This window comes from Mustela lutreola, chromosome 8 (assembly GCF_030435805.1).
Source record: "Mustela lutreola isolate mMusLut2 chromosome 8, mMusLut2.pri, whole genome shotgun sequence".
Lineage (NCBI taxonomy): Eukaryota > Metazoa > Chordata > Mammalia > Carnivora > Mustelidae > Mustela > Mustela lutreola.
In genome coordinates, this window is record NC_081297.1 from 71883844 (window position 1) to 71908828 (window position 24985).

General features: G+C 37.5%; 1 protein-coding gene across 9 annotated transcripts in view; it reads right to left on the reverse strand.

Moving 5' to 3' along the window:
- PPHLN1 (periphilin 1) overlaps positions 1-24985 on the reverse strand; it is a 157115-nt gene that overhangs the window by 75626 nt on the left and 56504 nt on the right. For 7 of the 9 annotated variants that reach the window (XM_059185625.1, XM_059185621.1, XM_059185622.1 and 4 more), the window contains 2 exons: positions 15724-15780; positions 13233-13312 (listed from right to left, as the gene is read on the reverse strand). In XM_059185625.1, the coding sequence (XP_059041608.1) occupies positions 13233-13312; positions 15724-15780 (137 nt within the window). The remainder of the gene's footprint in view (positions 1-13232; positions 13313-15723; positions 15781-24985) is intronic. The other 2 variants (XM_059185624.1, XM_059185619.1) reach the window with 1 other exon arrangement.

Below are 24985 nucleotides of genomic sequence, written 5' to 3' on the forward strand. Positions count from 1 at the left end.
TATGCTATGGAATTTCATTTAGTAATATTTTATTGCAGATTACCACATCTGTATTCATCAGAGATACTGGCCTATAATATTCTCTCCCTTGTATCAAGGTAATGCTGACCTCAAAATGAGTCTGGAAGTACTTCCGCCTCTTCTGTTGTGGTTTGTTTGTTTTTTGGAAGAGTTTCAGAAGAATTAGTACTCCTGAAATATTTGTAGGAATTTACCAGTGAAATAATTTAAGAAAATTATTTCACTTCTGAACATCTTCTTTTTTTTTTTTTTTTTAAGATTTTTTTATTTATTTGACAGAGAAAGAGATCACAAGTAGGCAGAGAGGCAGGCAGAGACAGAGGAAAAAGCAGGCTCCCTGCCAATCAGAGAGCCTAATGTGGGGCTCAATCCCCAGATTCTCAACAAGATCCTAGCTAATATGATCCAACAGTAAATTAAAAAGATTATCCACCATGACCAGGTGGGATTTATCCATGGGATGTAAGGGTGCTTCAACATTTGCAAATCAATGTGATAGAACAAATCAATAAGAGAAGAGAGAAGAACCGCATGGTCCTCTCAATTGACGCAGAAAAAGCATTTGACAAATGTAGCATCTGTTCCAGATTAAAACAATTCAGAGTATAAGGATCTTATATGGAGCATTCCTCAACTTCATAAATTCTATCTATGAAAAACCCACAGTGAATATCATCCTTAATGGGGAGAAGCTGACAGCATTCCCTTTGAGATCAGGAACATGATAAGGATGTCCACTTTCACCACTGTTGTTCAACATAGTGCTAGAAGTCCTAGCAACAGTAACCAGACAACAAAAAGAAATAAAAGGTATTGGGGCGCCTGGGTGGCTCAGTGGGTTTAAGCCACTGCCTTTGGCTCAGGTCATGATCTCGGGGTCCTGGGATCAAGTCCCGCATGGGGCTCTCTGCTCAGCAGGGGGCCTGTTTCCCTTCCTCTCTCTCTGCCTGCCTCTCTGCCTGCTTGTGATCTCTCTCTGTCAAATAAATAAATAAAATCTTTAAAAAAAAAAAAAAAAAAGGTATTCAAATTGGCAAAGAAGACGTCAAACTCTCTCTCTTCGCAGATGACATGATACTTTATATGGAAAACCCAAAAGACTCCACCCCCAAACTACTAGAACTTATACAGCAATTCAGTAATGTGACAGAATACAAAAATCAATGTACACAAATCAGTCGCTTTCTTATAGACCAACAATGAAAATATAGAAAGGGAAATTAGAGAATCGATTCCACTTACTATAGCACCAAGAACCATAAGATACCTGGGAACCTGGGAATAAACCTAACCGAAGACATAAAGGATCTGTACACGAGGAAGTACAGAACACTGATGAAAGAAATTGAATTAGACAAAAAGATGGAAGACCATTCCATGCTCATGGATCAGAAAACTAAACACTGTTAAAATGTCTATACTGCCCAGAGCAATCTATACTTTCAATGCCATCCTGATCAAAATTATACCGGCATTTTTAAAAGAGCTGGAACAAACAAACATAAAATTTGTATGGAACCAGAAGAGACCCCAAATTGCTAAGGAAATGTTGAAAAAGAAAAAAAAGAAAAAAACCTGGGGGCATCATGTTGCCTGATTTCAAGCTTTACTACAAAGCTGTGATCACCAAGACAGCATGGTACTGGCACAAAAACAGGCACATAGGCCAGTGGAACAGAGTAGAAAGCCCAGATACGGACCCTCAACTCTATGGTCAAATAATCTTCAACAAAGCAGGAAAAAATATAAAGTGGAAAAAAGTCTCTTCAAGAAATGGTGCTGGTAAAATTGTGAACAGCTATGTGTAGAAGAATGAAACTCGACAATTCCTTTACACCATACACAAAGATAAACTCGAAATGGATAAAAAACCTCAACATAAGGCAGGAATCTATCACAATCCTAGAGGAGAACACAGGCAGTAACCTCTTCAACATGAGCCACAGCAACTTCTTTCAAGGTATATCTCCAAAGACAAAGGAAACAAAAATGAAAATGAACTTTTGGGACTTCATCAAGATCAAAAGCTTCTGCACAGCAAAAGAAACAGTCAACAAAACAAAGAGGCAACCCACAGAATGGGAGAAGATATTCACAAATCACGCTACAGACAAAGGGCTGATATCCAAGATCTATAAGGAATTCCTCAAACTCAACACACACTAAACAGATAATCACGTTCAAAAAATGGGCAGATGATATGAATAGACACTTCTGCAAAGAAGATATATGAATGGCTAACAGGCACATGAAAAAATGTTCATCAGCATTAGCTATCAGGGAGATTCAAATCAAAACCACACTGAGATATCACCTTACACCAGTCAGAGTGGCCAAAATTAATAAGACAGTAAACAACGGGTGTTGGAAAGAATGTGGAGAAAGGGGAACCTTCTTACACTGTTGGTGGGAATGCAAGTTGGTGCAGCCACCTTGGAAAACAGTGTGGAGATTCCTCAAAAAATTAAAAATAGAGCTACCCTATGACCCTGCGATTGCAGTATTTGGGTATTTACCCCAAAGATACAGATGTAGTGAAAAGAAGGGCCACCTGTACCCCAATGTTCATAGCAGCCACAGTTGCCAAACCGTGGAAAGAACCAAGATGCCCTTCGATGGATGAATAGATAAAGAAGATATGGTCCATTATACAATGGAGTATTATGCCTCCATCAGAAAGGATGAATACCCACCTTCTGTATCAACATAAACGGGATTGGAAGAGATTACGGTGAGTGAAATAAGTCAAGCAGAGAGAGTCAATTATCATATGGTCGCACTTACTTGTGGTGCATAAGGAGTAACACGGAGGACATTGGGAGATGGGGAAAAGTGAGTTAGGGGAAATCGGAGGGGGAGACAAACCATGAGAGACTGTGGACTCTGAGAAACAAACTGAGGGTTTTGGAGGGGAGGGAGTGGGAGGTTGGGTGAAGCTGCTGGTGGGTATTATGGAGGGCACGTATTACATGGATCACTGGATATGGTGCATAAACAATGATTCTGGAACACTGAAAAAAATAAAATTAAATTTAAAAAAAGATTTTATTTATTTATTTGACAAAGAGAGAGATCACAAGTAGGCAGAGAGGCAGGCAGAGAGAGAGGGGAAGTAGGCTCCCTGCTGAGCAGAGAGCCTGATGCAGGGCTCGATCCTAGGACCCAGAGATCATGACCTGAGCCAAAGGCAGAGGCCTAAACCACTGGGCCACCCAAGTACCCCTGAACATTTTCTATAAAATGGAGATATATATATCTAATTATACTAGAGGATTTCTGTATGAATAAGAGAAAAAAAATATTTACTATAGTAACTAGAATCAGGTAGTTATACAATAAATATTAGGTCTCTGACTATACACACCCCTCCTAAAATAAAAGCCCAGTCTATCAAATATACCCCATGTGATTATTCATTCCCAACTTGTTATGGTCAAAATGAGCAATGATTGAAGTTAAATATTAATTTTAGCATGCCCTGTGGAGAAAATAATATGAGAAAACTGTTCATTTTTCTGGTAGCTACTTTCCAGTTGTGGTTACTTAAGATTCAAGTTTTGGGTTTTTAAAATTATTTTATTTTCCTGTATCTCTACAATGGACCCATGAACAACACAGGTTTGAACTCTGTAGGTCCACTTATATGTGGATTTTTTACCATTCATTACTATAAATGCATTTCTCTTATGACTTTTAAGATTTTATTTATTTGAGAGAGAGAGAGAAAAGGGAGAGCACAAGCGGGAAAGCAGCAAAGGGAGAGGGAGCAGGCTCCCCTCTGAGGAGGGTGCTGAATGTGGGCCTCAATCTCGGAACCCGGGGAACATGACCTAAGCTGAAAGCACATGCGTCATCTACTTAACCACCCAGGTGCCTCTCTCTTGTGATTTTTGTAACATTTTCTTTTTTCCTAACTAACTTTACTGCAAGAATATAGTGTATAATATATATAGCATACAAAATATGTTAATTGATATAATCAGTCAGGATTCCAGTTGACAGCAGGCTGTAAGTAGTTAAGGGGAGCCAAAATTTATGTATGAATTTTTGTCTGCACGGGAGGTCAGTACTCACAACCCCTATGTTGTTCAAGGGTCAACGGTACTTTTTTTTTTATAACTATTTTATTTTTTTGGTCATTTTTGTACTTTAAGATCAATTAACATATAATGTACTATTAGTTTCAGATGCAGAGGTCAGTGATTCAACAGTCTTATATAATACCCAGTGCTCATTACATCACAAGGCCTCCTTGATGTCCAACAACTGATATTCCCATCCCCCCACCCTCCGTCCCTCCAGAAACCCTCAGTTTACATCCTATGATTAAGAGTTTGTTTTTTCCCCCTCTCTGATTTCGTATTGTTTTATTTTTTTCTCTCTTCCCCTATGATTCTCTGCCTTGTTTATTAAATTTCACATATCAGTGAGATCATATAATTGTCTTTCTCTGATTATTTCGCTTATCATAATACCTTCTAGTTCCATCCAAGACATTGCAAATGGCAAGATTTCATTTTTTTTATTTCTGAGTAGTATTTCATTTTACACACACACACACACACACACACACCATATCTTCTTTATCCATTTAATCTGTAGATGGACATCCGGACTCTTTCCATAGTTTGGCTATTATGGAAATTGATGCTGTAAACATTGGGGGGCATGTGCCCCTTTGGATTAATACATTTGTATCACTGGGTTACATACCTAGTAATATGACTGCTGCATCATAGGGTAGCTTTATTTTCAACTTTTTGAGGAACCTCCATACTGTTTCCCAAGAGGGTTCCCCTTTCTCCATATCCTCACCAACACCTATAGTTTCCTAACTTGTTCATTTTAGCCATCTGGGGGTTCCTGGGTGGCTCAGGGGGTTAAGCCTCTGCCTTCAGCTCAGGTCATGATCTCAGGGTCCTGGGATCCAGCCCCACATCAGGCGCTCTGCTCTGCGGGGCGTCTGCTTTCCCCTCCCTTTCTGCCTGCCTCTCTGCCTACTTGTGATCTGTCAAATAAATAAAGTTTGTTTTTTTTTTTTAATTTTAGCCATCCTTACTGGTATGCGGTGAGATTCTTAGGTATCTTAGGCATCTTACTCATTGTGGTTTTGACTTGCATTTCCCTGATGATGAGTGATGTTGAGCAGTTTTTCATGTGACTGTTGGCCGTTTATATATCTTCTTTGGAGAAATATCTGTTTGTGTTTTCTGCCGATCTCCTGATTGAATTATTTGTTCTTTGGGTGTTGAGTTTGAGAAGTTCTTTATAGATTTTGGATACTAGCCCTTTAACTGATAAGACACTTGGCAAAGATCCTTCTGCATTCTGTCAGCTGTCTTTTGGTGTTGTCTACTGTTTCCTTTGCTATACAAAAACTTTTTATCTTGATGAAGTAACAATAGTTCATTTTTGCTTTTCTTTCCCTTGCTTCTGGAGACATATCTAGCAAGAAGTTGCTGCATCTAAGGTCACAGAGATTGCTGCCTGTGTTCTCCTCTAGGATTTGGATGGATTCCTGTATCACATTTAGGTCTTTCATCCATTTTGGGTTTATTTTGTGTATGGTAAAAGAAAATGGTCCAGTTTCATTTTTCATGCATGTGGCTGTCCAATTTTCCTAACACCATTTGTTGAAGAGACTATTTTTTTTCCATTGGATATTCTTCCCTGCTGTGTCAAAGATTAGTTAACCATAGAATTGAAGGTCCATTTCTGGGCTATTCTGTTCCATCGATCTATGTGTCTGTTTTTATGCCAGTACCATATGTCTTGATGATTACAGCTGTGTAATACATCTTGACGTCTTGAATTGTGATGCCACCAGCTTTGGTTTTCTTTTTCAATATTCTTTGGCTAATCGGGGTCGTTTCTGGTTCCATACAAATTTTAGGATTATTTGTTTCAGTTCTGTGAAAAAAGCTGATGATATTTTGATAGGGATTGTACTGCATGTATAAGTCGCTCTCGTAGCAAAAACATTTGAACAGTATTTGTTCTTCTAATCCATAAGCATGGAAGGTTTTTCCATTTCTTTGTGTCTTCCTCAATTTCTTTGATGAGTATTCCATAATTTTCTGAGTACAGATCCTTTGCCTCTGTGGTTAGGTTTATTCTTAAGTACCTTACAGTTTTTGGTACAGTTGTAAATGGGAATGACTCCTTAATTTCTCTTTCTTCTGTCTCATTGTTAGTGTATAGAAATGAAACTGATTTCTTTGCTTTGATTTTATAGCTTGCCACTTTGCTGAATTCCTAAATGAGTTCTAGCAAGTTTTTGGTGGAGTCTTTTGGGTTTTCCATATATAGTATCAAGTCATCTGCAAAGAGTGGAAGTTTGACTTCTTCTATGCTGATTCAGATGTCTTTTATTTCTGTTTGTGTCTGATTGCTGAGGTTACGACTTCTAGTACTATGCTGAGCAGCAGTGGTAATAGGGGACATCCCTGCCATGTTTCTGACCTTAGGGGAAAAACTCTGAGTTTTTCCCCATTAAGAATGATACTCACGGTGGACTTTTTGTATATGGCTTTTATGATATTGAGTTATATATTCCTATATAACTATGTAACTAACTATGTAACTATATAACTATATATATATCCCTACCTTGTGAAGACTGTTAATCAAGAAAGGAAGCTGGGGCACCTGGGTGGCTCAGTGGGTTAAGCCACTGCCTTCGGCTCAGGTCATGATCTTGTGGTCCTGGGATCGAATCCAGCATTGGGTTCTCTGCTCAGTGGGGAGCCTGATCCCCCCACCCCCGCCTGCCTCTCTGCCTACTTGTGATTTCTACCTGTCAAATAAATAAATTAATAAAATCTTTTTTTTAAAAAAGAAAGGAAGGAAGCTGTACTTTGTCAAATGCTTTTTCTGCATATACTGAAAGGATCATATGGTTCTTGTCCTTTCTTTTATTTATGCAGTGTATCACACTGATTGATATGCAGGTGTTGAACCACCCTTGTAGCCCAGGGGAAACCCCCCCCTAGTGTAGTGAATAATCCTTTTTTTTTTCATGGTAAAGACTGCTTTATTGGTGGCAGTTAATATGAGTCAATAAATACTGATCCCCAAATAACTCATTTATTTATAGTTACTGATCCATAGAGAGCTGAACGAAACTGACCCAACTGTCTGCTGAGATGATAAACTGAAGTCAATCTTGCTTCTTGGGAAATGAAGCCATAGCTAGCTAATATATGGCATATGCTGTTCTACCAACTGTAAGCATCATAGTAGCTCTATACAGGAGGGGATCAGCTACTCCACCCTTTAGATGCACTGGAATTCCATTATCCTCCTGAAACAGCTTTTGTTTCTCTGGAACTTTATTTTCAAACTGCCTGTGTGAAGCAGTACTTACGGTCCTGTGGGCAATCTGACAATTGCCACAGCATCTTGGCTCAGTTAATACCCACCAACTGCGACAACCGACCACCAAGAATGAAACTCCCCACACCGGAACTGGAACTTGTAAATAATCCTTTTAATATACTGCTGGAGCTTACTGGCTAGTGTCTTCGTGAGAACTTTTACATCCATGCTCACCAGGGATATTGATCTGTATTTGGGTAGGGTCTTGGTCTGGTTTTGGGACCAAGGTAATGCTGGCCTGCCTCATGGAAGGAGTGTGAAAGTTTGCCTTCCATTTCTATTTTTATAAATTGTTTCAAAAGAATAGGTATTAATTCTTTTTTAAATGATTGGTAGAATTCTCCTGGGAAGCCATCTGGCCCTGGACTCTTTTTTGTTGGGAGATTTCTGTTTACTGACTCAATTTCCTTACTAGTTATGGGTCTCTTCAGGTTTTGTCTTCTATTTCTTTCTGTTTCTGTTTTGATGGTTTATATTATCTCCAAGAATGTACCCATTTCTTCCAGACTGCCTAATTTGCTGGTATGAACTTGCTCACAATATGCTCTTAAAACAGCGTTTCCTTGGTGTTGCTTGCGATCTCTCCTCCTTCATTCATATTCATTTGGGTCCTTTCTCTTTTCTTTTTGAAATGGCTGGCCAGGGGTTTATCAATCTTTCAATTCTTTCAAAGAACCAGCTCCTAGTTTCATTGATCTGTTCTACTATTGTTTTTGTTTCTATTTCATTGATTTCTGCTCTGAAGTTTATTATTTCTCTTCTCCTGCTGGGTTTAGGCTTTATTTGCTGTTCTTTCTCCAGTTCCTTTAAGAGTAAGGTTAGGTTTATATTTGAGCCCTATGTTGTTTCTTGAGAAAGGCTTGTATTGGTATATGCTTCCCTCTTAGGACTGCTTTTGCTGCATCCCAAAGGTTTTTTTTTTTTTTTTTTTTTTTTTAAAGATTTTATTTATTTATTTGACAGACAGAGATCACAAGTAGGCAGAGAGAGAGGGAAGCAGGCTCCCTGCTGAGCAGAGCGCCCAATGTGGGGCTCAATCCCAGCACCCCAGGATCATGACCTGAGCTGAAGGCAGAGGCTTTAGCCCACTGAGCCACCCAGGTGCCCCCATCCCAAAGGTTTTGAATAATTTTGCTTTCATTTTCATTTGTTTCCATGAATTTCAGTCCTTAATTTCCTGGTGGACCCATTCATTCTTTAGTAGGATGCTCTTTAGCCTCCATGTATTTGACTTCTTTCCAAATTTCCACTTATGGTTGAGTTCAAGTTTCAAAGCATTGTGGCCCAAAAATATGCAGGAAATGATCCCAAGCTTTTGGTACCAGCTGAGACCTGGTTTGTGACCCAAGATGTGATCTATTGAGAATGATCCATGTGCACTCGAGAAGAATGTGCATTCCACTGCTTTGGGATGGAATGTTCTGAAAATATCTGTGAAGTCCATCTGGTCCAGTGTGTCATTCAAAGTCTTTGTTTCCTTGTTGATCTTCTGCTTAGATGATCTGTCTATTGCTGTGAGTGGGGTGTTTAAGTCCCATACTATTATTGTATTATTGTTGATGTATTTCTTTAATTTTATTACTAACTGATTTATATAACTGGTTGCTCCCACGTTAGGAGCGTAAATACTTAAAACTGTTAGATCTTGTTGGATAGACCCTTTAATTATGATACAGTGTCCTTCCTCAACTCTTATTATAGCCTTTGGTTTAAAATCTAATTTGTCTGATATAAGGACAGCAACCCTAGCTTTCATGTCCATTAGCATGATAAGTGGTTTTCTACCCCCTCACATTCAATCTGGAGGTATTTTGGGGTCTAAAATGAGTCTCCTTCAGAAAGTATTATCAATGGGTCTTGCTTTTCTATCTAATCTCCATACCCTATGTCTTTTGACAGGGGCATTAACCCACTTACATTCAGAGTAACTATTGAAAGATTTGAATTTAGTACCATTGTATTACCATTAAAGTCACTGTTTCTGTAAACTGTCTCTTTTCCTTCCTGGTCTGTTATTTTTGAGCTCTGTCTTCACTTAAAGGATCTCTTAATATTTCCTTCAGGGCTGGTTTAGTGATCAGAAATTCTTTTAGCTTCTATTTCTCTGAAGCTTTTTATCTCTCCTTCTGTTCTGAATGACGTCCGAGCTGGATAAAGTACTCTTGGGTGGTTAGTTTTCTCATTTAGCACTCTGAATATATCATGCCAGTCTTTTTTGGCCTGCCAAGTCTATGTGGATATGTCTTCTGCCAGAGTAATGTTTCCACCCTTGTAGGTTACAGATGTCTTGCCCTGACCTGCTTTCAGGATTATCTCTTGGACTCATAGCTATGCAAGTTTCACAACTATATGTTGGTGTGTTAATCTATTTTTATTGATTTTTGAGGGGAGTTCTCCGTGCCTCCTGGACTTGAATGCCTGTTTCGTTCCCCAGATTAGGAAAGTTCTTCACTATAATATGTACCAATATACCTTCTGCCCCTGTCTCTCTCTTTCCTCTGCTTCTGGGATCCCAATTATTCCAATATTATTTTGCTTTATGATACCACTTATCTCTCAAATTCTTCCCTCATGATCCAGTAGTTGTTTATCTCAGTGATTTTTCTCAGCTTCCTTATTCTCCATCATTTTGTCTTCTATATCACTAATTCTCTCTTCAGTCAGAGCCTCCACTTTTTATTGCATCTCATTAATAAGCTTTTTTAGTGCAACCTGATTAGATTTTAGGTCTTTAATTTCTCTAGAAAGGGAGTCTCTAGTGTTCTCTATGCTCTACTCACTCAAGCCCAGCTAGTATCTTTTTATAGTTATTATTCTGAACTCTAGTTCTGACATCTTACTTATATCCACACTGTTTAGGTCACTGGAATTTCAATACTGCCTCTTGTTCTCTTTTTTGAAGTGAGTTTTTTGGTCTTATCATTCTTGCCAGAGAAGAATAGATGAACAAGAGAACAAAATACTGAAATGGCAGCAACAGCCCCAGAGAAATATACTAAACAAATCAGAAGAGACCTAAAACTGGGGGGAAAAAAAAGAAAGAGAGAAAGAGAGAGATATTCAGACAGGTGAACAGAACCGAGCAATATACTGGATCCTGTGTGTATTTTTGCTTGCTTCGTAGAAAACTAGATCCCTTGGGGCTCCTGGGTGGCTCAGTTGTTTAAGCCGCTGCCTTTGGCTCAGGTCGCAATCCCAGGGTCTTGGAATCAAGCCCTGAGCAGGGAGCTTGCTTCTCCTTCTTCTCTGTGCTCTCTCTCTCTCGCTCTCAAATAAATAAATGCTTAAGAAAGAAAGAAAGAAAAAGACAGACTAGATTTCAAAATTGTAACAGAAGAAAAACTTACCTACATACAAAAGTAAAATTAAATATAATGAAAGAATAAAATGTAACTGTACAAATTAAAAGACAACAAAAAAAGAAAAAAGGAGGAATATATACAGATAGGTGAACAGAACAGAGCAATACACTATATCCTAGGTTGTTATTGTGGTCTGTTTGTTAGAAGAAGGTACAACAAATATATTGTTAAAAAAAAAAAGTGCAAGGGAGCCTGGGTGGCTCAGTGGGTTAAGCCGCTGCCTTCAGCTCAGGTCATGATCTCAGGGTCCTGGGATCGAGTCCCGCATCGGGCTCTCTGCTCAGCAGGGAGTCTGCTTCCTCCTCTCTCTCTCTCTGCCTGCCTCTCTGCCTACTTGTGATCTCTCTCTGTCAAATAAATAAATAAAATCTTTAAAAAAAAAAAAGTGCAAAAACATAAATACGTTGTAAAAACAAGGTGTAAAAAAAAGTGCAAATATGCACTAAACCAAAATTGTAAAGAAAAACTTATATAAAATAAATTGAAAGGATAGAATTTTATTATAAAGATGAAAATCTAAGAAGATTTTAGCAAAAAAAAAAAAAAAAGAAGAAGAAGAAGAAGAAAAAGAAGGAGAGAAGGAGAGAATATGATCAGACAAGTGAAAAGAACAGAGCAGTACACTAGATTCTGCATGTATTTTGGTCTGTTAGAAGAAACTGCATCCCAAAACTGTAAAGAAAAAAAACTTATGTATATATAAAAATAAAATTAAAGAAAATGATAGAATGTAACTGTAAAAACGAAAATTAAAAAAGATTTTTTTAGAGGCACCTGGGTGGCTCAGTGGGTTAAGCCGCTGCCTTCAGTTCAGTCATGATCTCAGGGTCCTAGGATCGAGTCCCACATTGGGCTCCCTGCTCAGTGGAGAGCCTGCTTCCCTCTCTCTCTCTCTGCCTGCCTCTCTGCCTACTTGTGATCTTTCTCTGTCAAATAAATAAATAAAATCTTTAAAAAAAAAAGATTTTTTAAAAAGTTGATAAATAGGAAATTGACTGAAAAAGGAAAGAGGAAAAAATATATAAATTAAAAGACTAAGGAACCATTGGGAAAAAACCATTAATTCTATATACTATTTTCCCCTAGTGCTGGAGTTTTGCAGTTTTGCAAGTTCAGTAAATTTGGTCTTAGCAGCATGTTCCTGCTGATCTTCTGGGTATGGGGCCTTTTGCCCTGATTCTCAGGTGTCTTTGGCGAGAGTAGAACTGCAACCACTCTTGCCAGGGGGCAGACTCAGTAAGTAGTTCTGGATTGCTCAAACTGGCTTTTGTTCCCTGAATACTTTATGTGTAGCTTTAGAAGGTGAGAATGAAAATGGCAGCCCCCCAATCTCCAGCCCCGGAGCCAAAAGCTCAAGGCCCCACTCCTCAGTGAGCCTTCAAGGAAAAGCAATCAATCACTCCTGTCTCCCTGGACTCCGTACTCACCCAGACTGTGATCTAGCAGGCATGCAACCCTGTTTCTCAGGCACGCAACCCAGTTTTAAGTCTCCAAACCCTGCAGACTCCTGCAGTGTGCACCTGAGCCACTCCTCTCAGGGGTGGAAGGAGTTTCTTGCCGGCTCTGCCACTTGCTGGGCCCCTGCTCAGAGAGCAGTCACCTGACTGTGCCACAGTTCACAGTTTATGGCAACTCCAACGTGAAAGCCCACTCCTGGGTTGGCAGATTGTAGCTAGCTTCCTCACTCTGACACCCGGGGACTCTGCCACTCTCAGTCACCCTCAGTCTTATTACAACCCTGGGGATCCTGAAACCACACTGTCCTACCTAGGACTTTGAATTGCTTCACCACCTGAGTGTTTTTCAGGCAGGAACATCTCTCACTGGAGCAGACTTCTAAAAGTTTTGATTTTGACGTCCACTATTCGATCACTTTCCAATGCCAGCTTATGGAGCTTCCTCCCCCCGGTGGTTTATCTTCCCATACGTCACCTCAGAGTCACTTCTCTGCACCTCCTACCTTGCAGAAAGTGGTCACTTTTCTATTCATAGAGTTGTAGCTATTCTTTTCTTAGGTCTCTGGTTGACCTTGCAAGAGTTCAGAATGATTTGATAGCTATATAGCTGAATTCCTGGGACCTGACAAAACTAAGGTCTCCTACTCTTCTACCATCTTGGACTCCACCCACAGTTTTGTTTTCTTTACAGATTTATTTATTTGAGAAAGAGAGAGAGAACAAGAGCATGAGTTGGGGGAGGGGCAGGGAGAGAATCTTCAAGCAGACTCCCTGCTGAGCACAGAGCCCTATTTGGGGCTCGATCCCTTGACCCATGAGATCATGACCTAAGCCAAAACCAAGAGTCAGATGCTTTACTGACTGAGCCACCCAGGCACCCCATGATTTAAGTTTTTAAATGAAGCAAGTTACCCTCATTTGGTTTGACAGTGAAGAATAACATTATCTATACCTCACAGTGCATTTCCTTTACTTCGTAATTCCTCTTTAAATTGATTTTAAAGACATAACAAACCTTTGATGAAGGAACTGCTGAAGAACTTGAGGGAGAAGTGTCTCTTGATGTTTTCAAAGACTGAACAGGTCTCTCTTTACCTATATAAGAAAATATAAAATGTAATTTTCTAGCTCATTTGTTTTCAGTTTAGAGGGATTCTGCAATTAAATAAATGAGGAGGGTGTCATACACTTGTTTTAGTATTGAAGTCTTCATCATTAAATTAAATCCTTTAGTATCTAAATTTACCTATGTCTCTCAGAGGCAAGGTACCATAAAAAAATTCCAAGTAACCTAGAACCAATGGACATCGGATATGCCAATCTAGGCCACATAAATGCCAGTTACCAAACACAGAACCACTGAGACCTCAAGAACGGGAAAAGACTAAAATCATAAATGCTTCATCCTCCTTCCTAAAAGCTAACTTTTGATTTATCACAATAAATTTTCAAAAGTAGTTATTATATAAATACCACAAAGAAAACGAGCTAATTAAACAATAGCTCAAAGCAAGGGGCATGTAGGAAATCTAGCAGATATTCCTGAAATATTTAGTCTAAAAAATAAAAATAAAAACTAGAAAACTATAATTAGAGTGCTAACCTAATGCCTGGCATGAGTAAGTACCCAAATATTTGTTAAATGGTCAAAAGTAAGTCTGTGTGAGGTAGTCACTAACCCTTATCTTTAGTCACTACAGACACTATTGCAGTGCTATATGCATACCACTGTTACAGAAACTTAAGCCAAAGATTAGATTTAAATATTACTTTAGTCAGTTCAACACAGAAAATTGTTTTAGTTAAATATAATCATAAAAATAACCGTGAGTTGTTACTGATAGAAAAACATTTCATTAAATTATCTGTATGTGTCAAATATAAATCCTCTACTCTTAATTGCTTAAAAAAAAAAAAAAAACTAACAAAATTAAATTACAGAGAAAAGGAGAAGGTGGCACCAAGTTTGGATTGACATAGAAGCTGGTCAACACTAGCCAGTGGGTTATGGCCAAGAAAGCAGTCAAGGGCAAAAGCAGACATAAAACAACCTTGAAACTGAAGCAAAGCCAGCTTCAGTCAAAAAGCCTCTGAAGCTCTTCCTGCTGTGGTCAAGATTGATAGCAGGAGCCTAGAGCCTCAAGGCTTCTGACCACGTAAGGCAATAGTGAGTATCAGCTCTATTAAATGGCCTGCAGACCTGGAAAGCCTTTCCACAGATGCTCCTCTTACCTCTTCAAGATCAGGCAACACATGTAGATGCTTTCATTATCACCAAGTGGGAGAGCACCACTGGCACACAGTAAGAGGAGGCTAGGGATGTTGCTCAAACCCCCTATAAATGCACATGACAGCTTCCCAAAACAAAGAATTATCTAAACTCAATTGTCAACAGTACCAAGGTTGCTCTGGGCACAGAATTCTACCTCTGAAACTCCAACAGTCTCATAAAAAGACATAACCTTCAAGTGTTTTAACTTGCATCATTAAGAGGCTTTCACAGTAAGTTTAATAAAAGTTCTTGGTAGACCTTAAAAATGAAAAGTAAGATACCAAGCAATACTACATCCCAAAATGACTAAGAACATAGTTTAATTAGTTATTCCTACAGTATCTGTTACATATGGCAAATTCCACATCATATTGTGACAGTGTCAGTCTATTCCACTCCAACAAAAGCTCCTAGAAGTGCAAGTATCATAGCTTATTTCTGAATATCCAGAGCTACCCTGCTCAAGTACTTTAAGAAAAGAATAAGTACTCAAAAATTAGGTGAAAAGATAAATTATTTTTCTACCTTTAGGATACAGGGCCTCCCCATTCTATTCAGATAAGCAATTCCTTAAAAAAAAGTGAGGAGCTCAACCAATCAGCACATTGAACTATGCTAATTAAAGGCATAATTACAGGCTCAATCGCAACACATAGCAGCTAGACACAGAATAAGCAGCTGTTAATCTCTTACTTAGCAAAATCTTACACAAACACATCAGCACTACAAGTATGTCAAGTATAGTGCACCAAATGTAGTTTTAGAATCTTTCCTGATTTTAGCTGCATAAGGGCTAAATCAAGCAGATTTCTCAGTGTGCAGAAGCAAAGGAATACTGAAGGGTAGAGCAGGTAGTATATCATATATCCACATATATTCATATATACCTGTTGCATGAAGGGCAGGGACAGGCAAGAAGCAAAGGATAAAGAAAAAGGACGCTACAGTTGGCAGCAGAAAGAGCACAGAAAAGGTAAAAAGAAATCGCCTAATCCTACTGTTGTCCAGGCCTGTCAGATTTATTTGTTCTACAAATCTCAGTCTCCTTTGAGGTGGCTATTCCTGACCAGCCAAGCAACTCACAATCCTAAAACCTGGATCTACTACTATTAAACTCTGGTTCCAACTAAAGACTAATGGAGCAGGTAAACACTTTCCCCATTTCTGTAACCTCTATCAATTCAAGTCCCCCACCCCTTCACAATCCCCAATCAAAATCTAGCTCAAAACTCACCTCTTTCTGGATTTCCTTCATTCTGCCGTTTGTAGGAGGCACCAGCACGGATGGACTCTAGGGAAAGGTGGGCAAGAAGGAATTAACACCATCACCTCTGTGCCCAGGAGTGACAAGAGAAGAACCCAGAAGTAGGAGTGATAAGAACATGAACTTCTGAGCATTTGCTGGTGACCCTAAACTCTTTCCTACCCTGTCTTCAAATCGGGATGCCTGAGCAACCACCACTCAAGAGTAGTAACAGAACAGGAGAAAATTTCTGTTTCTAAGATTAGAAGCTAATTGGGTCCAACAACAATGAAGTGTTAAGATTAGGCTAACCATAGATAACAGGAGCAGAAAGGAATGAGAAAAGGATCATATAAGACACCAAAAGTTGAAGGTAAGGATCAGGTCTTACTCATCACTTTAAGCACCTATTCTAATCTTCATGAAGTCAGCAAAGGATTGGTCAAGAATCACACATGCGCATGTGCGCGCACACACGCACGCGTGCGTACACATACACACACAATCAAGAAAGAAAGATGAATCATCACTAGAAATCAAAAGGAATACTGGTAAAATTTTCATGGTATATCATATCTGTTTCCTAGTCTTACAGTAAGTAGCTAGCTATCTGCAAGGAGTCATTCTGACTTGCTCTCAAAAGTAACCCATTACTAAATCTTGCTTTGTTTAAAAAATCTTGCTACTTTTTATACAAACTCTCTATATGGATTTTCTTTATAAACAAATCCACAACTACTGTCTTGATAGAATCCCTAATTGTCCCATATTTACAATCTTGTAAAGATTTTGTTAGCTTCCTTACCTGCAAACTCTTAGTGACACATGTGTACTTAACTCTTTAAGTAGCTTAAATATACTAATAGATATCTTTCCATTAAGACAAACACTCCTTAACACTTCAAATTTTCCTATATAGATTCCAAATTGCCAATTCTACTTTTTTCCCCCTGAGAATTGTTTTGGCACTATTAGAAATCACCTTGCATTAAAAAAATATTTCAAGAAAAATATATATTTCAAGAAATGTGCAAATATTACCAACCTAGTTCTGTAAGCATGTTGTTAAAGATGTAATAACCTTCTCCCCTGGATCACTGATCTCTCTGTTATCAAGACAATTTTTGTTTCTCCTGAGCAGTTGATCTGTTTTTATCTATTACTGAACACTTCTCTTTGTTTTAGCCAAATCCTTATTCATCTCAGCAACAGTTCAGAGCCTTCAAACTAGCATTTATTCTTTTACTTTCATGTTTCTTTTACAAAAAAATTCCTTACCCATTTACTTACTCCTATTTTATCACGTTTATTTTGTAATTTGTCTCCCATTCTTTGTAGATCAAGAAATGAGAACATTGGTATTTCCCAAGAGTGTCTGGAATCAGGATGGCTCATTTAGTTGATGAGAGTGACTTGCCTGCATCTCTTCCAAACTCCAAGTCACTCCACATCAGTAACCTGAGATCAGTCATTACGGTAGTATTCACTCCATGGCAAATGCCAGAAATCATGTGTTATTCTCCTAAAGAGTTAGTTTACCAGTGCACCACTGGTGCTGTTTATTGATTTCAATACCAAATTTCAAAGATATTGCAGGAATTACTACACTTAACTACAGATTCCTACCCATAAAAAACAGGGCTGGGCTATTTAATAATATCTTAATGGACCAATAAAACCACCCAGCTGAACCCAGCTCAAATTGCAGATTCCTAAATAAGTGCTTATATTAACCCTCTAAGTTTTAGGGGTTTTTATTTTTTAACACACACAAGATAATGGAAACAACCCCACCATACTTAAACTCTTCGTCTTAGAGTTTCCAATGATCTGTTTATATTAAAACTAATTAATGATCTGTTTATATCAAAATGAACTAAAACTATCTTCCATTATATCATTTTAATGATTTAAAAACAAGTTTTTCTTGGGGCACATGGCTGGCTTAGTTAGCAGAGCATACAACTCTTGATCTTGGGGTCATGAGTTCAATCCCCACACTAGGCATAGATTATTTTTTACAAATAAAAAATAAAAATGTTTTCTTAACATTCTGCCATTTGGTTTCCATGCCTTTGTACTTCTTTGTTTGTCCTCTTCCATGCTCCTAACTATACCTTTCTCTTTCCTCTTTGTTGGTTATTGTTTCCTAAATGTGAGTGTTTTACTCCTAACCTTGTTTTTATCCTCACTGGCGATTCTTACATGGCTCCAACCGACATTATGAATACAAATGTCTCTTTTTTTTTTTTTTTTTTTTTTTTTTTTTTTTTTTTTTTTTAAAGATTTTATTTATTTATTTGACAGAGAGAAATCACAAGTAGTCGGAGAGGCAGGCAGAGAGAGAGAGACGGAAGCAGGCTCCCTGCTGAGCAGAGAGCCCGATGCGGGACTCGATCCCAGGACCCTGAGATCATGACCTGAGCCGAACGCAGCGGCTTAACCCACTGAGCCACCCAGGCGCCCACAAATGTCTCTTAAATCCACTTCTTTCACTCATACCTTTATACTTTTAACTAGTAGGGTGCCACTCCTTAGCTACTGAGACATTACTTTAAACTCACCCCACACGTGTTCTTACGAAGCAGACAGTAACTCCCTGCTTGACAGCAGGGCCAAAGGGCTCAACACCGTTGCTGTAACATGTTAAAAAAAAAATGAACTTCATATTAGGCTGAAAGAGAGAAACCAGGAAAGGAAAGTTCTGACAGCGGCAGTACTAAAACTGAAATCCAAGTCAACATACTAGTGAGTACAAGAATAAATGGGGAGGAAGAAGATGAAAAGGAACACTGGTCCCACAGATCAGGTAAAAAGTTCTTCCCATTGAGGTGATATCAAAGCTGGAGAAGCAGTTTAATATTCAACAACATTTGGAAGTATTAGAAGAATTTAATAGTATTTAGTGACTCTTTGATTAGAATTGCTGATATCAACAATATTTGATGACTCTCTGAATAGAGTAAAATTTCAGAAATATACCTTCTTCCTGAAAATATGGTTTTCCTGAGGAAGTAATGATGAAAAGAACTAGACTAATCCAAGCCTATCAAGTGTTATAATGGTTGATAACCCATGTAAGAACAAAGGACACTACCAGAAAAAAATATTAAAATCATCAGAGATGAGTGAGTTAGGGACAATTCTTGGTACAGTGCCTACCATACAAGGACAAAACAGACACCTCTGAATGAAAGCCTATCAGTAAACAAACTTCACAGCACAAGTAAGACATCCATGTCTCCTTTGATAGCTGAAGCTTTGGAAGAGAAATTAAGATATGAACAAATGAAGATGTGGTGGCTACAGAAATGCTAAGGAAAGAATTTATTTTTTCTGGATCATGGACAGAGATATGCAAATTTGGGGCTCTTGGTTAGGAAGAACATGGTTTCCCAGAGACTTATTGGTTAAGAAGGTATGAAAGCAAAATAGAAAGGACACACAAGAAATGCTCTTATGGTACAGACACCAAAAAATCAACAAGAAAAAAAAAAAAAAACAGATAAAGGGTACAGAAAGCTTGTGCCACGTCTTCTTCTCCAAAACAATCATTTTTAGGAGGTTAGCAATATAACAAGCTGAAGTAAAGGTGTATTAACCATGAATATTTGGAAGTGAACTTCTAAACAGAACTCTCCTTTTAATACATCAGGGTAAAACCACATGGGCTTGCTTTTAAATATCTAAGTAAAACATTATACTATGTATTCTGAATGTGTGGTACTGACAGATCACACTAACTCCCTAAACAGGGTTGCTATAAATGCCTACACATATGGAAACATCATTAACTGATTGCATATTTAGAATCTCAATCATTCTGATGCCAGAAAAGCCATAACTGTATTCCTCGGTTCACCCACGAAACTCACAGACAAAGCTTTCTTGTGAGTAAACAATAGATAAGAACAAATAAGAACAACATATGAAATATATGAAATAAGAACAAAATATTGTAAAACAGAATTCAACAGCACATTAAACTAGATCAATTACGGTCCAAGATCTAGGAAAATACTAAATTATAGTTCAGGATCTCTTCACATGATAGAGCTCATCCCAATAATCCTGTTCCACCTACATCCTTCCACCAACTTCTACTCATCCTTCAGATACCACATAACATATCTATTCCTTTAGAATGTCTGGTTTGTCTCCCCAACCAGACCTCAGACTCAGAAGGCAAAGACTAGATCTGTCTTGCTTGGCAAACCATTTATGTGAAATATGTCTTTGATGATTAAAAGACCTTGTTCAGTACACAAATACAGTGACTTTCAAACCAAGAAATGCTCTGATATTCAGTCAGCAAGAGAATGGGCTTTTCATCCCTTCCTACTGCCTGAAATATCCACGCTCTAACTTCTGTTATCACTGCCATTCTAAACCAACGCCGAGAAAGCCTTCTTTTCAAAGGTAGAATTAAACCATTAAATTTATTGGAATTTCAGGTATCATCCAAAGAAAGTCATGTGGACTTCCAAATATATTCACAAAGGTCTTAAGATCTCTTTTCCCATTACACAGAAGTTCAATAATGGAGTCTATCTTCCAAATATGCTCTTCTCAAAATGTGTTTTTAATTCTTGTACATTTTCAGTTATTTTAGTAGATATGCCTTAAAAAGGACTAAACAGTAATGAAAAATAATCCTTTAACATTACCATAAATATAAATAGACTTATATAGAATGAAATAAATATACCTAATAATGGCTGCTGATATCAGGAAAATAAACGGATGCAGGGCCCAAAGTAAGAACTATAGAAAAATATAACAAATTTAACAAACTTAACAAACCAACCAAAACAATAAACTTGCAAATCTTCTGTAGTAATGACATTTTAAAAATTCTATAAAATGTTACACAACCTAATTAATGTATAAGCATAGTGATAAATTTGACATTAATCCATAGACAAAGGTTTAAAAGGAATTAACAAAGAAGTAGTTTCTATGTATTTAAATAATCTTCCCTAGGAGCCACAACAGAATTACAAAACATGTAAGGCAATCTTTATGTCACTGTTTTAATAGGGAAATGCTTTCTAACTTCAGAGTTTCAAGAAAGTACTTGACAAAGTCTTCCATGAAATCCTCAAAAGAAAAGGAAAAGAGAAGATAGGGGATCACAACTGGTTGAAAACAACATGGATAAATGGCTGAGGTACACAGACAGAGGTCTCTAGAGGTTTCTATATTTGGCTGTATGCTACTCAAGATAATTATTAATGACTAATACAAAACACAAAGCATATTTCCTTTGCCAATGAAACAAAGCTATTTTTATCTGCTCCAAGTATACAAGATCACTCAAAGAGATTTTAAGACCTCTTTAGAAGAGAATAATAAGCCAAAGTTAATTAGATAAAATTTAGCATGGTTAGATTTCTTTTAATGTATAAACTACACTCAAGCAACTGCTTGAGTAAAGGCTGAAAAAAGTACCAGCTGAAGGGCATTGTTTAGTAAAAACACATATGAAAATGGCTTAGGTTCAACGGTCTACAGTCTCAGGAAGGGCCAGTGACACAATGTGGCTGATAAAATAAAAGTTAGCTTCTGGCATCACAACTTAAAAGGAACAGAAAGAAAATTAGGGAAGCAAAGTACTGAAAACATGTCAAACAAAAGGAGTAGCTGAAGGAACGAAATATATTTAAAGCAGGGGGGGGAACCAAGAGGATTATGATGGTACTCTTCAAAAACATAAAAGGTGAAACATTTTTATGGCTCTAAGATAAATGACTAGTCTTACAGAAATGTTACAGGAAAAGATTTTAATTGTTTTATAAAAAATGAACTATACAAAGATGGACTGGACTGTGATAAGAGTCAATTCATCACAGGAAGTATTTTTAACAAAGAACCTCAGGGTATGGGAGACTGAACTTAGTGATTTCTGGTGTCACTATTAGTACTATTATCCTAAACAAAAGAGTAAGATAGGAAAACAATGAGATTCAATTGAGAAAGAGGAGGAATGGAAAATAAATATCTGAGAGACAGTTGACAAACGGGGAGAAATTTAGTTAGATAATAGGAATAAAAATAAACTTCAAGTAGAAATATACAAGGTATACATACAACAATTTTAACTAGAACAATATCATAATAAACAACGGGAAAGGCAATGAGGTTAGCTAGGACTTATGTGTAAACATGGACAACAAAAAGGAACCAAAAATAATAATACAGTGATTACTACAATGACAACTATGAACAAGTTAGTCCAATTAAGGTATAGGCAGAAAATTCTTATAAAGCACAGAATGAAAATAACATTCTGATTTAGGAGATAATTAGTCTAAAGCAGTACAAGGTTCGCAGGATTAACTCAAAAGGCTAAGTAGAAGAAATTTAATAAAATACACATGTAGACATATGTATGTAGATTTAAGCACAAAATGGGAAATAAGTAGAGATAAAAAGTAAAAATCATTTTGTAGCTAATAATCACATAAGAGGTTTTTTTTAAAAGATTTTATTTATTTATTTGACAGACAGAGATCACAAGTAGGCAGAGAGGCAGACTGAGAAAGAGGAGGAAGGCTCCTCTGCTGAGCAGAGAGCCCGATGTGGGGCTTGATCCCAGAACCCTGCGATCATGACGTGAGCCAAAGGCAGAGGCTTTAACCCACTGAGCCACCCAGGCGCCCCGCATAAGAGATATTATTAAATGCACAGAAGAATTATGAAGAATTAGTCCTTCAGTGCTTACTATGGCCAAACTACTAGTGATTCTTAAATTAAAATTATGTTGAAAAAGTGTGAACAAAAACCAAAAAATTAAATGTCAAACTTAGCAAAATGAGGGCATAAGGAGAGTAAGGAAATTATTTTTACCTGTTATTTATAGAAACATTTAAAATCTGACAAAATTTCAATATGCACTTTAAAAACTAAATTAACACACTTACTAATTAACCCAACTTAAACAACTGATAATTTAAGGACCCTGTTTCTCAGTTCTTTTTTGAAGAAAAGCAAGGTGCCATCATTATCTGTGACTTTTAGATTAAAAAAGAACTGGCATCACAAATATGTAACATAACAATTCCTTTTCTCAATTATTGTTTAAGACTTCCATTAAGTTTTTACAAGATGATTTTTTTTGTAACTATTCTGAAAACTATTTACACAAAATGAGTATAGAAAAACATTTAAATAGCTCAGCCCAAACAGTTAAGTAATCAACCCATGTAACTTGTAAAGAGTGTTTTCCTGGAACAAACTTTTTTTTTCTTGATTAAAGAACTTCGCTTTCAAAGCTCAAGGACTTAAAAAAATATATATATATAAATGTGTGTGTATATATATATATATAAAAATAACCATAAAGGTGTTACCAAAGTTGTATACTCTATTTCACTCAATCTGTACCATATTTTAGTCTCCCAGCTTTCTCCATTATCTTTTTATCACTCCAGATAGTAAAGGTACTAGGCCTCAAAGGGGAAAGGGGAAAGTCTGCTAGAGACCCTAATACAGGAGCAGCACATTCCATCTACATTCCATCTCAAGATTTTAAAGTTCTGACCACGAACTACCAGGCGAAAGCAGAGAGAAAATGCCTCCCTAAAAATCTGTTTCAGAGGAGAAAAAGAAAGAATATGACAAATTCACTAACAACTATCTAAAGTAACACATTCACTACAACATATCAAGCAAGAATCTTTTTTTTTTTCAAAGATTTTATTTATTTATTTGACAGAGAGAGATCACAAGTAGGCAGAGAGGCAGGCAGAGAGAGAGAGAGAGGAGGAAGCAGGCTCCCTGCTGAGCAGAGAGCCCGATGCGGGACTCGATCCCAGGACCCTGAGATCATGACCTGAGCCGAAGGCAGCGGCTTAACCCACTGAGCCACCCAGGCACCCTCAAGCAAGAATCTTAAGCTGCCATTTTACTCATGTTTTGTTCAAAAGACTTCATAATCAGTTTCCAAAGATACTCCTCCTCCTAATTAAATCAGTAGATTTGGATTAAGTCATATACATCAAAAAAAAAAAAAAAGTATCTTCTTAGAAGGTGTCTAGCTAATATTTATGTCTGTGCATGTGAAGTGCATTAAAACTCAGATATTATTTATCCCGAAAGGGGAGAGGAAGGAAGAGAAGTAAAACAATGGAGAAAATACCAAACTGTAGACCCTGAACTCCACAGTAAAGCTTTCAGTTACCTGGAACTTTATGCTTATTTTAAGCAATTAGGCATATATAAAAGATTATGTTTGTTTTAAATCTACTTCAAGTGACATTCTTACCTCCTGTATTGACCATTCATACCCATGTATCCAAAAGTATGTTTTTTGGAAGCCCCACTCTACCTAGCTCTGAAAACAGCAAAAAATTGATAAATGTTCGTTAAATACTGGAATCCAGCAGTGGGTTAAAACGGAGACAATCTAATGATTTTAAGTGATCTTCCATTACTCCTAACATGCAGGAAGCAAATGCTATTAAACTAATAAACTGCTATTAAACATTATGCTATTAAACAGTATAAACTAAGCTGATTATTTGGAAAAACAGTTAATAGGAAGGAAGTTAATAAGCAAAGAAAAAGAAATATTTTTGACTTTTCTGGTATCTTTATCTTGGCTTATGTAATTTGCTCTACCTAGAAGATACTTGTAGAAATCTGAAAATAAAAGAAGAGCCCCAAGCCTGGGTGGCTCAGTGGGTTAAGCCTCTGCCTTTGGCTCGGGTCATGATCTGAGGGTGTTGGGATCAAGCCCTCCATCGGGCTCTCTGCTCAGCGAGGAGCCTGCTTCCCCCTCTCTACCTGCCTCTTTGCCTACTTATGATCTCTCTGTCAAACAAATAAATATTAAAAAAAAAAAAAAGGAAGGGCCCCAATGAGCCCCAATGTTGATTTCCTCCATGATGTGTTCTTCTATCAGAGTGAGAATCTCTCTCACCTTGACCTGCTCGTGCCGTGTTAACTTATTTATGACGATTCTTCTATCAAAGTTAAGAAGACATGAGGAAATGTTTGTGAATGAGCTCAACTGCAGGTAGTGGAGTCCAGAAAACTAAAACAGATTATCTAGAAAGTAAGTTGCTTCATTTATTTATTCCAACACATACAAAGCAACTCAGCCAGAATGACATGCTACAATTGCACAGAATGCCATGCATGTCTAGGTACTCCAAATTAAAAAACAAAACAACAACAACAACAATAACAAATTGGAGGTTGGAAAAAATGAATCTAAAGTAGGTTTTTAGCTCTAAAATCTGTAAGGCTA